We start from the raw sequence: 15667 nt of genomic DNA on the forward strand, positions 1-15667 counted from the left end.
TGCGAGTTCGACTTTAAAGTATTGCTCTGTTAAAATTCTTTATCTATTTTTTTCTACACATCAAATGACTCCCACGCAAGTACACTTGTCGGAAGGTTCCCAGTGGAATAAACTCTATTTTCGTGCGACAAAAATGTCAAAGTGAGCATCCTTCTCTCTCTCTATATATATATATATATATATATATATATATATGTATATGTAATTCTGGAGTGTGTGGTACATAACGGACGTTGGTGTGAGTAGTGGCCTAAGCGCACAGTCGTGTCCGTTAAGGAAAATCGCGAAGGCGTGGGTTGTCCGCGTTGCGGCCTGCCAACTACGGGGGCCTACTCAACTCTCGCACCTACGTAAGAACCGAGCAAATGTGATCCGGCTCCAGCCCGACCAGCCAATGCGTGCTCGTTCAGTGATTCGGTACGATTAAGCGCGGCAAGATTGCCCGCTTCCACAAATCCATTATTTCACCCATCTACCCCCTTTCTTCTATATATACGACCCGCTCAAGCCCGCTTCGCCCCATCGAGATGCAACTCCGACTGCTCTTCGCCGCCATGGTAAGTCATTTATCGCCTTAACAATGAACGATTCGCAATTATCATCCGGAAAATCATCCAGTCCACTCCTTTGTTCCATCTTATCTATACAACAAATTTCCTTCATTCGGTCATTCGACAAAAACAAGCAACAATTATCGTCCTAGCTCCGTGAATTGTGCAGAATTTCATCCCATTCATTGTTCAACGCTGATGAAATTCTTGAGAAACTTTTCTTTCGCTTGGCTTATCAGCATCTTTCGTTTATTTGATCGATAAATACTATACTTACGGTTCCAATGGACTTTTTTTAAAGCTATTCCGGATGCTCAGTGGCTTATTCATTAATTAAGGTATATACGGGAGGTCGTGAAAATGGGAAACGTTAATGACGAGGACTTGCCGAGACGCGTGCCGCAATTTCTTGAAGGGAAAGATAAGCGTGCGAAAAAAATGCAATTTCATGCGTGAGACAGAGTGGAATTTTCGAAAGGGAATATACGCTCTCACGATAAGTCGTGGATAGGTCGGTGTTGGGAAACCTATGCTGTTACTTGCTTGTATCGGAGAAAAACCAGGAGATAACACCTGACATTGCGCACATCCGCCAATTGATCTCTCTGTTAAAAGGCTTCCTCGTTCCATTATTACACATTTTCTTCTCTTTCATAAATATGTTAATTCCTTTAATGAAATTAAAACATTCAAATCATATGAGACTATATACATCTGACTTTGTAACTCAGCATATTTTCTGCAATATATAGAACGCAGCCTTAATTGTTGACACAAATGCTCCTCTACTCCTATTTTACACTGCTTAAAATAACCTAAATTGAATAGTACAATCAGATAATGATTGTCTGTTCATTTCACGCTTCATTAATTCTAATGCGAGTCAAAGCTAATTTTATGGGTTAAAAAGGTTTACTGTTTTGGAACGTTATTAGCATTGCAATTGTTTCTATTTTAATACACAAATATAGTTGTCGGTATACTGGTGGCTTAAATACAAATACATCGTTAATTTGTTAAACTGTGTGCTCGTTCCATTATTTCTTGAAAGGCAAACGTGACAATGACATTGATTAAGGGATAATGAATATTTTATCGGTGACTAAAAATACAGTTGTTGGAGGAAAAGTTGCGAATTCTATTACAGAATGATATAAGAAACAAAAATATCGATGCATTGTCGCCTTATTAATTACGATGTGACATAATTGCATGAGAATTATCAAGTGAAATTATAACCTATGCGTTTACAGAATAAAATTATTCAACTGCATAGATTATGAAGCAATATCAGAATACTATCGCGCGGAGTATTTTAGCGCCGACAATGACATGTAACTAATATCAATCAGTCTCAAAGAATACAGTGAAAATTTCAGCGATTTCAGGCATTCTATATATGTACGTAGAATCGTGGGCGGGTACCATTCGGAGCAGGAATATTATAAAGCCCCTTATGAAAGGAGCTGTCGAATAAATTATGAAAGTAGCAGAGAAGATACTATGTAATACTATCTCCAATTGGCAAAACCAATAAGGAGCCTATGACAAAACTAGTAGGGACCTATATAATCATAATAATTGTTATTCAATGAATAAACAATGCCTAAAATAAATCTCGATCAATTGGCTTTCCTTAGTAAATTTCCAATAATTAGCATTGCTAACAGAGCTAAAACTACTGGGGATAATAAATATTTAAATCAGTTGAAATAATAAAAATATTCAAAACGAATACAAGAACGTTTTAGGAACTTTTTTGATAAAAAGTGTGAGCTTTATTGCGATTAGAATATATTTTGAGACAAAAGAATAACAATTTTTGTAGCCAACACCTTTATTTGGAAGAAAGTAACCTAAAGTCGGTAGATTTGAGTGATTCGATGATTACTATATTAATATCGTGTGTGTGTGTGTGTATGTGTGTATTTTCCCTAAATATATAAAAATTTAAATACTTTATTAGATTGCAGCATATTGGTCGTTTTGGTCGTGTTAGTTGTAGTTTTCAGCCTATCAATGAGTTTACGCGTATTTCCGGCAATGGACATAATTGAAAGAAGTTTTTGGTAGGGTTGAATTTAATTTGGATTGGGAGATGGATTGGATGGACTTATTCGGGGCGTCGTGACGTCCAACGGCGGCGTCGCGGCTCGTAAAAGTGAAAGCGATTCGGGGGAACTGCTCGCGTTCGCTCGGCCGAAGAGAAAATAAGCAGAGACAGCAAATCACTTCCGAAACTACTCTCGGATACCTTTCTTTCGACAACAGCCAATCGATTGCCAACCATTCTCCTCTTTACCGATCAATTAATAACTATACCAGCAATTTTGACAATTTCCTTTCTAAACACAAAGCAAGAAATCTCGTGTTTTTCATTTTTTTTTTTCGCAAAATTGACCTTAAACTTATGAATTTCTTGGGAGATACTACGCACTATTCGCGAAGGTAAAAATAATAGATTATAGGTTGGAGAATTGGATGGATGGGTAGTTGAAGTTTTTATAGGTAATTCCGAAGAGGATTAAGCGACAAATAAGGATAAGAAAGGGATAATTGGAATGTCGACACGGTGTACGGGGAAAACATTTTGATAGGCTGAAGAGAAAAACACGGAGCGCGATTATTATGAGGCGAAGAAAATATCGCCCTTTGGTAATTCCAGTGTAGAATCGATGCGGCAAGGCTGCCATCTACCAGTCATTAGAATAATTAGAATAATTATGGGAAGCATTTCCGTTGGTGGCGTGAAGATGAATGTACCACACGGGAGGAAAATGAAAGCGATCGAAAAACTGGGACACGAAAGACACGGCGAAACCGATCTTTGCCCACCCGATATCTCCGGACAGATTCTGCAATATTACCAATTAGTCTCCACCTATATACCATTTCGGATCGTCTTCTTAATTTGGTCATAAACCTGCCACAGCCGATAAATATAAAGTATTGATAAGAAACTTGACCAAAAATATGTTAATTGCTTTGCTCGTTTCATCTTAAAACGAGTGAATAATATTATTATTATCGATCCAATGTAAGAAATAATTTGTGAATAAGCAATACTGAGAAAGTTGGAAAATTAGAAGAGAATATATATAAAAAGGGGATAAGAGAGTAATGGATGAGTAGTTTATCAATTTTGGATAAAAATTGGCAAGTCGTGGTAGCGTAAGTGATGGGCGTGCGTGAGATGGAGTGTCGGAGGTGCGGGGGAAATTGTAAAGAGGCAGGAGACCACGAAGTAGCAATGCAAGAATGAAGGGAGGGGGATGTTCCTTGGAGGAGGAGTGCCATGTCGGCTCTGAGTCTTCTCAAATCCCGCTTCGTTCCAGTGTTAGTCGCGCTATCGCCTAGTCTCGCGCGGAGTTTCCGGTCTCCGTTCTTCTTCTCCGCAGTTTGCCCGAAAATCTTCGATCCATCGCACCTCTTGTCAATTGCATCGAATGTCCACCCCCTTCCCTCGCACGCTCGGTAACTCCTTATAGAAACGTTCACCAGCACTGGATTTATTCTTCGGAAGAAACTTCCGGTATTATCGCGTTTTGGACGTCGTCGCCTTGCTTGTGCCGGCATTGAAATCTCCTCGACTTCTTCGACACCTATCGATACTCTCCCGAGGCTATGCGAGCATGCCGCTCCGGATTCTCTTCGTCTACCTCGGACTCTTCACGGTAAACTTCGCCTTTCTACTACCATCGTTACGATTCTTGCGTTTATCTTACTTTTCCCCCAGCAATCCCAGCAATGAGACCGATCCATTTTCCAATTTTCACCAATCCCGACCTCCACGCGAATGCCGATGCATTCAGTGGAACACATTTACTTATCTCTATATAGATACGATTCAACCTCTCGCTATACATAGTTTATAAGAAAATTTGATGAAATAGAAATAATGGAAAGTAGCTGTGTTGCGCGAGGTGGAATGTGTTTCTTTGCTTATTTTTAGATCGATAAATTGAATGAGTTTTCGCCAGTAGAATAATAATGACGGCATTGCAGGGTGTTATAATTTTGGTATGCGAAAAGAATGTTCATTAAAGATGCATTGTTTTATTGAATTTTATGTTGCACCTGTCGTGTTCCGCCTTCGTGACGTCAGATAGACAATATCATTATTCTATACTTCTATTGTATTTCCTTTCTTCTCATAGACGTCCGTTTCTCTTCCTTCCAAGTCCCATTAGCGCAGACAATGCAAGACGCGTTTGATAAGCTGTCCGCAAGCGCGATGAAGAAAATTATCGAAGAATTTCACTGACTTGATCGCGCTCCGAGAGAAGTGGACAATTTTTTGTCTAAAATCTTAGAATTTATCGAGTGAACCGATCGAATCGATCACCTGATTACGTCTACCTCGGAGGAATACGAAATGAATAATTAAGCATGACAATAGAATGGTTGAATCTTTTCTTACGGTATTTGTGAATCAACGCACGAATACTTGAATGAATCTGCTTGTAATAAGGAAATAAGCATGCATCAGCCAACGCCATCATCGTCGAAGAATCGAGCACTCACCGGTGCACCGACTAATTTCAACCTTTCGATGACACAATTATTTTCCACTCTGTCGCAACGGCGATTCGATCTGCTAGCACTGACATTGGCAATGAAACCATCGACGGTGAGAGCATGACTAACTAGAGCCATTCACCACGCAACGCTCGCAGCTTCGATCAAATCTTAAATTACCTCCAAGTAAACGCACCTCAATTACACGAGAACAATCACCGATAAAAACAAATCCAATCAAACGCGCAACGTTCAGCCTCCGAAGAATTAAATTAGCCGAGAGGCTCCCTGATGTACGAAATGCATGAAAAATCAAGGAGAGTCGTATAGCAAACCATAAATCTATCTGATTTGTGAAATGTAATTGCCGAGAAAGTATTAATAAAAATCCATAACAATGTTGTTTTTTGTAGAAAATATTATTTCTAGAGGTGATAAAATTTCTGAGGTGGACATTGAATACGTGAAAATTTTTAATGCATTTATTTACAAGGCAGGGAGGGGTAGGGGTTGGGTTCTTTAGAAGCATCGACATTGACAATGAAAGTGTTGGTATAACGAAGTTCAACGTTAAACATATAGTTATACAAGACGATGTTGACTCCACTAGCAGATTTATCGGGTGTTCTTGGTATCCTTGTTGCGCGAAAGGAGTTCGATGATCTTGACTGCTCATAGCGTGAAGATCTTCCTGCGATATGGCAACCAGACGACGTTCACTTTTCACATCGAGCTTTCGTTCGTCGTGCAAAAGTTCAGGTGATACCAGACCTATTTAATTTTCAGATAACGATCTGCCACGAAGAGTTTCTTTCTTTTCATTCACTTCATTCGCTCTCCTATTATCAGCGCGTCGCTAATTAGATTAATTATATATATATTTTTATTTTATTTTTCAATCATTATAGTGAAATAAGTTAAAGTAGAAGTGATGTGTAATACGAATGGTCATTAAGATATTATTAATCATATCAGTTCCTTTATTGTCTATGCGGTTTTCCTAAAAACAATTTTAAACGGAAATTTTAACAATGGAATCTTCTTGGTGTTGAAACGAGAGATTTTTAGCTTAAACAATTCATATTCGGGACAATGCTGGACTTTAAAACGCTTTCTCGGGAAACGCATGCTAGCGTGGCTATTCCGCGAAGGAGAAACACGTTGGCGCTATTTTCCTTTCGCAGGATTATAGCGTCGTGACTAGGACAAAGCTGGATCAAATCTGGTTTTCCACAGCGTCCAAATCGATTATTCGCAGAAAGCAGTGCAAGCGTGAATGAAGCGAGAGTGCTTCACGCTGGATTAGGTTATGCGTCGACTATTCGCGGAAAACAATGCGTGCGCGGGAATAAATCGAGCTTCGATTGGAAGTCACTCGCATGGCTTTCAAGGACATCGAACCATAAACAACGTCACGCACCGTAACACCGAGCGAATGCAAAATCGATCGATAATGCAGATCCACCTCATTTAACCCCACTCTTCTATATGTAAACTCCGCGATGATGCGCAACTTAATTGTAGATCTGTGTCAAGATCGTGCTAGTGATTTAGATTTCTTTTAATCCAAGTCTACGGAATACCAATTGATTAATGGATTATATCATCCGTGCATACATCCAATTCATTTATTATTCCTAATGCGCTAGTATTCGTCAAACGTCTAACCTTTGCGAAACTTTCGTTATTTTTGCGAAAGGATTCCTACTCCTATACCCAAACACTCTTTCGTTTTTACAAAAACGACCAAATTCTCGTAAAATCCTTCGGCAACACAATTGAGAGGTATATGCCACAACTGTAACCTTCACTTTTGTGCTTTGAGGAGGAAAGTAGAATTTTTCGTCGATTGTCCGAATAAAATGATTAAGCCGCGAAATGAGTGAGCGTTGACTGTGAAACATTATTGGTCACGGTGATTTCACCTTCGCACGGAAGCCCAAGCCAGGCTCCTTTCGCTTACTTCCGTCGTCCCTGTATCCCAGGATATTCGAGACTCCGCGTGTATGCAGCAGCCTCGGCTTACAGAACGCCCACTCGTGAACTTCCAGTAAACCTCCATTTAACTGTACCTCGCAGCAACATGACAAAACATCTCGCTAACGTCCCTTACAATCACTTGCATTGCGCAATATCAACCGCTACGCGTAACCTATACCTCGATCTTAAAAAATTCAGTACCGTATTCAGAAACGTGCTATTTTACAGGCAATGAAAACGCCAATGAAACAGATCAGAAGAAAATAAAATCGCTTTCGGTTAAATGGTGCACATTAACGTAAAATACTTTGAAATATTCTTGACGAGAACCTGGTAAAATAATAAATAATAAAAATATCTCTCGATTTCCACTTAAAAAACCTTAAAGACTACTTTTATATATGTCCTCCAAAAAATATCACCCAAGGTTCGACCAATCTCACCATTTACATTTCTTGTAACACTTTCCATGTTATTACTATAATAGTTAACCTTTCGGTACTAAAATATACTAAAAATGTAACAAAATGATCTCTGAAACGTTTTGGGTACGCTGCATGTGTTTTGGAACATCGAGTACTATTTTCAAACTCGTATAATAACAAAATAAGTTAATGCATGTTCAGAATGCTTTGGATGTGAATATGACAAAAAGCAGTGGATGAAGTAACTATAAAATAATCCGAAAAAATCTTGCATTTTACCATATGATTGCGATTCGATTTGTATAGTTCATTTGAACATTTAAAGAGAGTATTATAATTATTATAATAACGAATAAATGTGCGATATCGATCTTGAGCATTAAGAGTCGAGAGGATCTCGCTATTTTTCAGAGACGAGTACACGTTCGTTAAGGTTCTTATCTATAAAGGGCTGAGAGATATCTCGTTTACGAGCCTCCTTTACGAGTCGAACGATCCGTGGCATCCCGTGAATCCGAGTGACCCGACTCATTTGCAAACCCTTAATGACGATTTATATCGCATTCTCCCGCTCGTCTTACGGAATCCATTCGATTCTCGAATAATAAAACGAATCAAAGCTTAATCGTTCCAAAGATGGTCGTGTCATTTCGCCAATATCATAACAAATTCAAGTCACCTTGATAATAATCTTAAAGACAGCCGCGGATTTTGATTTAAAGCGTAAAATCTATGTACATATATAGTATATAGAGGCTCAAAATAAATTTTCTTTATTTGAAGTTAGGTTTAAATAGGGACTTTTTCCAACGTTATATTATTTTAATAGCATTAAGTACGCAGAAATGCTGCTAGATGATCATAATAGCTAGGTATATACATGGCACTGTCAAATTAGTATTTCCAATGAGGCAAACTTTGCGGAATTGTGGAAAGAAGCTATAGCGTTCGTTGCTCCCGTGAGAGAAAGAAGAGACGTTTCTGTCCAGGAAATGTCGAGGGATCGCGTGTTTATACGACTTATTGTTTATCCCAGCTTATTTTTCCCCTTCAGGCTACTTTTAAAATATCGCCACAGTGTTGCGCTTTCCACGTGCTAGAAATTTTCAAGAAAACGAGCCACAAGATCCCGCTGATATTTTCTCTACCGATATAATGAATAAGATACGAGAATGGAACGCGATGATAATTATTTCAAAACTCGGATCCGGTGCTTAATTATTATATTATTAATGCATCGTGTCTCTCGACAATTAAATCACTATAATTTATCTACTATAATTTTCCCTCGTAAATTATACAAGCACCTATCCATGAACTTGTCCGTGTCCTTTGTTCTTCGATTCCGTTCCTCTACAACCTTTATTTCTTTTTTAATTTTCGAAATCTCTGTATTATGACAGTGTCAGCCATGGATTTTAACGTAAAACAAGGACAAATGTAATAAAATCATAAATATTGTATTTCCTGCTTGAAGTATGAATAATTGGTTGCTTTTTTGTAAATTAACTTATTGTTCCGTGTAGTTTTCAAACAATTAAGACAATTCAAGGATGAAAATAAAATCAAAAGATATAGTAATTTACATTTTGACCAATGAATAGGGTTCTGTCAGGGGCAGGAAAATGGGACACGCGGCACGGAAGGAGACACAAGTAGAAAAAGAGCGTTTCGCTACAGACTGGTGATAATAGTGTAGAAAAGTATTCTTATTGCATTTTTTTATTGACAGCATGGAAATTATAATAAACGCAAATAGCGATACTTTTGTTCTAAGATATTTGCAATGGAATTAGTCTTTGATTTTTTTTTTTTTTTTTAAAGAACAGTACATTTCTCGACAGATGTTTACAAAAATTCTATATACGCACCAATACCTAAAGATAATACGGTGTGATTTGCCAAAGTGATTGGACGTATCTCAATATGGAGCGTTGTGGCTGGTTTGACTATTAACCAATCCCACGTAAGCGCCGAGTTACATAGAAGGGATGAGTATCTCTCTTTTACGTTACACACGTGTTTCACGAGCGACACTTTACGATACTCTTTCACTGTCCGATTATTTACCTTTATTCTGCATCCATTCCGTATTCCCGCAACGCAATGCAAAGCTTCGATTGGCAATTTTTATGTAAGCCTATATCGTTATCTTAGAGAAACTCCTCGTTGAAATTCAACTTTCTTCTTTTTTTGCCCTTCATTACGTGGCTATCGTACGATTTCGTTCTGAAAGAAGCTTCTATTAATCGATTATCTAATATTACTTCATTCGAAGTGGGCGTAGAAACCTATTGAAATAAAAAAATCTCGATTTTATCATTTTACGACGAGAATATTCAATTTTTCAATTGGTAATAACGCATAAATCAGTTTAATTTGCACACTTGGTCCTCTTTCAACTTGAAAAACTATAATGCAATGTAGTAGATTTGATTGGATCAAATGAACCATGAAGAGCTGATCCATAAAGATTTGAGATGATAAATGAAAAAATGTGTAAGCCGACGTGCAATACCATTGAGATATCCGGATGATACAGTATTTATCAACATTACTCGGCAATGTCATAGATTTTTATTCGAGGCAATGAGAACCGGTATAAACTGCCCACCTGGATATTTATGATTCGTCTTGGAGGAATCTTGCTGGGTTAAATCAGTGTCCGCCTAAGGTATAATCTGTTATTGTATCAATTTCTTGAAATAAAATACACGAGAGAAGCAGAATTAATTTGTCCTGACGAAGGATAAACTTTAATCAAGTCTCACCTTACCCTTCCATATCAATTATCATAAATCATTCGAGAAAAGACACCAATCCTTATTTTTCACCACCTTGAATAAGGTTTTCTAATTGCTATTATATAGTTGGAGGCAGCAGAAAGCAAAAAGTAGTGACGTTCCAAAGGCAAAGAATGCTGATGTTTTGTGCAGTGTCTTTCGATCCTTCGTTTCTTCATTTGACGAGAGGGAAAGATGGGGAGGCTGGAAATAGAGTGATCCTTCAGTCTGACAATGGGATCAAAGTTGTGGTCGACAGGAATATAAGTGGCGGTAAATTCAGCGGCCACGCTGCGAAAAGGGATAAAGCGAGAATTGCAGCGGGGATTCTCGGGATTTTGCGCGTAGCAATGGAACTAAATAAACAAATGAGAAAGAAGAGGGAGGGATGAGAGAGAAACGCAGAAAGAGGCAAAAAGATGGAGAAGGTTAGATCGTAAATCAGGGTACGCGTCGAAAAGGAAGTAAAAGAGTGGAATGGTAAAGAGAGGTGAGGGGGTGAGGGGGGAAGGGGGGAGGGAAAATGCTTGGGGACACGCTTCGCTCTCGGTCAATCCCACGCAACTTGAGGGACAAAAGGCATAAATTCCTCTTACGAGACAAGAAGCGGGCGCGTGCAATGTTCATTGTTAGCCTCGCTTGCTTTGGTCCGCGGGCGATTCTCGCTGGAACCGTAAACCCGACGTGACTCCGGGTGGATCACGACCGAGCGGGCCCCCAAGCCGATTTAATTGTCCACTGCGGGACAAGGATGAACCTAACGAGCCGTGGAGAGATCCCGGACCTCGATAAACTCTCTGTACTATGACGTCTCTACCATGTCCCCTTCCAACCTCAGAGTTACTCCTCCAATTTTCCTCTCATCCATTCTTTCATACGGTAGACCTGACGGACACCTTTGAAACATCTCCACCTCCACCCCTTCGCATTCCCTTAATTTTCTTGGATCTCACCAAAATTTCCCCTAGTCTGTGTGTCTAACTATAGCCACTATCTACTTAAGAACGTATTTCTTTAACGAGTTCGTTTTTCCTTCTCCACCTTATCAATTTTAGGATTGCGCAACGATTCGCTCGATGATATAATTTCAGACGCATATGTTTACGTTTCAAAATAGAGCAGGTTGGATTTAATGGCGGAACGTGGCAAGGATATAACGCAACATGAGATTCGCCGCTGCGATTTCAATGTCTGATAGAGTAGATGTTTAACTCTCATCTACAATGTCGCATTGTGTTGCAGGAAATAAGCGAGTTGCGATAAATCATGCAGAAAACCTTCAGGGATAAATGCACCTTCGTTCTTTGTGGGAAACGAGAAATTTCATACGTAAATCGATATTATCTTTGAACGCAGCACTTGCCATTATGTTCCGGAGAGTATTAAAGGCGTACTATTACTCTCCGAGGAAAGATTTATTGTAAACAACATATTAAATGAGTTTCTAAAGCAAGTCATTGACAATCTTCAAAGGGATACCGAGAAACTATCTTTAATTAATTGGTTATGTCTTCGGAAAAATATCTGACCACTTTTCATTGTATAGAGAAATTATTATTAATATTGTTATTAGAGTTACACGAAGCTCTGCGGTAGAGGTTGATGTAAAATAGTACGTTGTAAGACGTTCAAGGGAAAAGTGTTTTATAATGTTAGCTGAAAATAGGCTGGTTTAGTTGACGGATAAGGAGGAGCTGCAAGAAGGTTGGTCAGGAAGGTAAAGAAGCGTAATCGCTCCATTTACGGCATACGGCATTGCTGGCTGACTGAGCTGGAGAACCAGCTGGCCAGACGATTCCTCTTGACCCTCCTTCGACCCGAGTACATAAATTTTCCCGTCAACTCACCTATCCTTTATCGCTGACTGACGTGTCGATTCGACTCAAACACGAGCCGCCTGTCCTCTATAACTTGCTCATACTTGTCCAGCTATGGCCCGCCCTCAAATTCGATTTATGAATTTCAACGTATCTCCCAATCGAACCCTGCACCCTTAAAAATCTCTCGTGATTTAGTGCAAACTATCTTCCTCGTATGATTTCGCGCGCAAAATCTCGTTTTCCTTAACGAGCAATAGTCGTAAAAAACAATTTATAGGTTAATTTCTGTTCGGTTCAATTCCCAAGCATTCTTCGTACTTTTATTATTCATTGTTTCGCGTTGAATAGTATTTACGGTGATAGTATTTTACGTATTTAAAGATGCTTTTTTAGGTTATGCGGGGTTTATGGCGGGAACTGCGTTGATTACAACGCCATCTATGCTAAAGTTAGCCACGACTGATTCCGGACTGCTGTACGAGGTTATAATGGTTATGGCGTTTTAATGTTATATATTTCACGGTGTAGAATGGATTGGCCGTGCGAGATGCATCGCGATAAGTGTAAAGTGGAATAAAATTACTGGTTTGCCGCGAGCTATTGCGTGGCAAAGGAAAATCTCGCGACATCATTTGACTCGGTCCGTCCTTGCGGCAGGTATAGTAACGCGACACTTGGCTGATCTGCCGCAGCGGCCGCAGACCACCCTAAACGCCTCAGTGGGAACCTTCGATTCTTTCCTTCTTACAACCACTGCCCTGCACTATCCAAGGAGTTTACTATTCTTACAAGTTTATCATTTTCAAATAAACGCTTTTTCATTGTAAATTAAAATTCAATGTGCCAATTTACTCTCAACAAATAGAAATCGAATGAAGAATGAAAAGTTTTCCGAATATCGACAGGTTTCGGTTATTTGTTTAACCGCGAACGAGATCGAGGCTGAACGGAGCGGATGGAGTGCTAATCCAAACACTCAATATCACATTCAAACGGACGAGGGACCGGAGAGGTTCTTCCGATACCAAACCCAAAATGGCCAATACCGAAAGGAGAAGAGACTTGCGGATGGCACTGTCGTTGGTACCGAAGGGTGGTTGGATGCACTTGGATATTTACGACTCAAGGACTACATTGCCGATCACGAGGGATTTCGCATTTTGAGGTTAACATCGGAATAACCTTGAAAATATAAAGTCGATCAGGTAATTGCTCTTATCTGTATATATATATATATATATATATAATTTTAGATCCAAAATGGTGTACGTTGGAAGAGATAGGCCGATCCAAGACGCCTTGGCGGAAGCGAAGAAAGTTCCGGCACAGACTGGACTCTTGGCTAAACCTCGAAGACCGCCAAATCCTTTCAGGTGAAAGACAGTAAAAATATAAAATCATAGATTCGAATAGACTTTTGCATGATTTACAATTTAATCTTAATTTCAGACAAGAGACGAACGACGTTGTACCTTTGTCAGGAAACTCCATCGACTCTAGCTATTACGTGAGTAGTACTGTTCGACCAATAGCGGTTCGTCCCAACGCTGTTTATTACGAAGCAAAGCCAACCCTGCAAAATCTGGACATCTACCCGAGACCATTCAGTGGTTACTATTCAACCCAAACAGCGAGACCCGTGCAAATACTCCAGTCACCGTCAACGTCTTATAATTCTCGACCCTACAGTTCTGGTCTCAATTATGCGGCTAGACCAGTTAGTTCAGCGGAACTGCCAACTTACGACGGCACCCACCGAACCGCAAATGGCTTCGAGTATTACCTGAAGAGACAGTACCACGAAGAAGAGGAGAAGCCTTACGGTGATCGCGTTGGCTCATTCGGATATATCGATCCCTTCGGTATCCGACGCGTCATCTACTACAAAACCGATCCCATCGACGGTGGCTTCGTCCACAAGAAGAACAATCGATACGTTGGTTTTCGCGCTACACCCTACGACCCACTTCCTCCTAATATCGCTAGAATCTCAAGATCGTCTTCGGTAACGAGGTCTCCGATCACAAGGGCGTCGATATCCAGGGTTTCGAGGTCTTCGTCCAGTTCCACGACCACTCCTAAACCTCTAAACGTAACTGCTAAGTCGTAATTTTAATCTATAGATTCACTTTGGTTTTTTTCATACTAAACGTTGCCATACTGGATGTGCCTGGTCCTTACCGATGGCCATCTAGAAGCTCCCCTTGACTTTTCCGAATTTCATTAAGAAATTCCAATCGTTTCGCGGCGTAAATAAGATTATTTACTAAATTCTGTTGCGATTTCTCCGCTGTAATTAGGCTTCTAGGAACTTTTATGGTGAAATACGGAAAACAGGTTTACCGCCGCCATTTTCCTAACAGCGTGTATAGAATGATTCTCGCGTTAAGAGTCTTGTGCATTATTCGTATAAGCATTCTAAAGGCGATTGCGAAGCTCTTAGAAAGCATCCGATGGACTCTAGAGGATTTCAGCCTTCAGGGCTGGAGAAGAGATGCGTAGGGGGATTCCCCTTGGCCCAGAAACTTCTTTTGTCCCGCGAAACCCACGCCCTCTTCACCTTGCTTCCCGTTGTTGGGTGTTCGAGGTCAAATTTCTTAGATCGCCATTTTGGCACTCGTAAACAAGTGTCGCGCAGCGTAGTTAGTTCTGCCCCGCTGAGCTTCTGACGGCCGTCTGGAATTGACGCCTGAGAGTTTTGGTTCGCGTTATAGAGGTTAGGTCGAGCCACGCAGGCCATAACTGGCTCGATTCTGCAGCGAGTCGAAACTCAGCTGACACGTCGGAGCGATAGGAGAATTAGGACTCGCTGCTCTAATATTCCAACCGAATATTAGAGCAGAACAAGCACCTTTTGCTCTAGTGTCAAGTTTTACTTCCTTTGTGCTATTATCACTGCCGGGAATATAGGATTCCACTGTCGGTAAATCAGAACACATTAATATTTACTTTCAGTTCAAATTCCTCTCAGTTAGGATTCTCAATATAATTTCCATTCTTTTGTTTAACGTGGCACGAAAGGAGTGTAGCTTAATAAGAGACCGAATGAAACATTAATATCTTTCAGGATTCCCTGATAAAATGTTTAAAATAAAATTCAGTCATTGAAGTCAGTAAATCCCATAAAGATAAGAAATAATCGACGAATCTTAACGAGAATTTTCTAGGAATTTAATGCCTTCTGGTATATCATTTAGCCAATACCATAGTCGATAATTAAATCGTTTAATTTGTTGTTAAGACGTAGTGCGTAGTCGCTTCAGCCAACAGTCGTTCACGAATGTATTAATTTATCTCGTTAAGTCTAAGTAAGCTAATAGCAATCTTAAGATCGTGTTTAACGCAATTGATCGTAATTACGATTGAAAAATGATTTTTGTGCGTCTAGTTTCACCCGATCCTGAGGCACTACCTCGTTAAAGTTTCACCGGCCTCGGAATGATCTCGTTACCCGGGACCGAAGACTGACGACCTTTTACATATATTTTAACTCCTTGTAAATACCTCAAACTAATAATAAAGATGCTTTGCTGCGCAGACTTACTTTTCTTTCCTTTCTCTTTCTAGAAAATTCATATTTAAAGGTACGT

At 39.8% G+C, this 15667-nt stretch overlaps 1 protein-coding gene across 3 annotated transcripts; it reads left to right on the forward strand.

Moving 5' to 3' along the window:
- The first annotated feature begins 374 nt into the window (after window positions 1-374).
- Window positions 375-15616, forward strand: LOC136773376 (uncharacterized). Of its 3 annotated transcripts, XM_066727014.1 has the most exons (5): window positions 375-417; window positions 509-557; window positions 12983-13242; window positions 13331-13450; window positions 13527-15616. In XM_066727014.1, exons 1-5 carry the CDS (start codon window positions 395-397, stop codon window positions 14185-14187), a joined length of 1113 nt encoding a protein of 370 aa, XP_066583111.1. In that variant the 5' UTR covers window positions 375-394; the 3' UTR covers window positions 14188-15616. The 3 variants fall into 3 exon arrangements, with proteins under 3 accessions (XP_066583111.1, XP_066583113.1, XP_066583112.1); XM_066727016.1 differs by lacking the exon at window positions 375-417 and having other exon boundaries at window positions 434-557; XM_066727015.1 differs by lacking the exons at window positions 375-417; window positions 509-557 and adding an exon at window positions 3908-4225.
- The last annotated feature ends 51 nt before the right edge of the window (window positions 15617-15667 follow it).

This window comes from Prorops nasuta, unplaced genomic scaffold (assembly GCF_024137725.1).
Source record: "Prorops nasuta isolate Cenicafe-Biocafe unplaced genomic scaffold, Cenicafe_Pnas_1.2 PNAS00005, whole genome shotgun sequence".
NCBI classification, from domain to species: domain Eukaryota; kingdom Metazoa; phylum Arthropoda; class Insecta; order Hymenoptera; family Bethylidae; genus Prorops; species Prorops nasuta.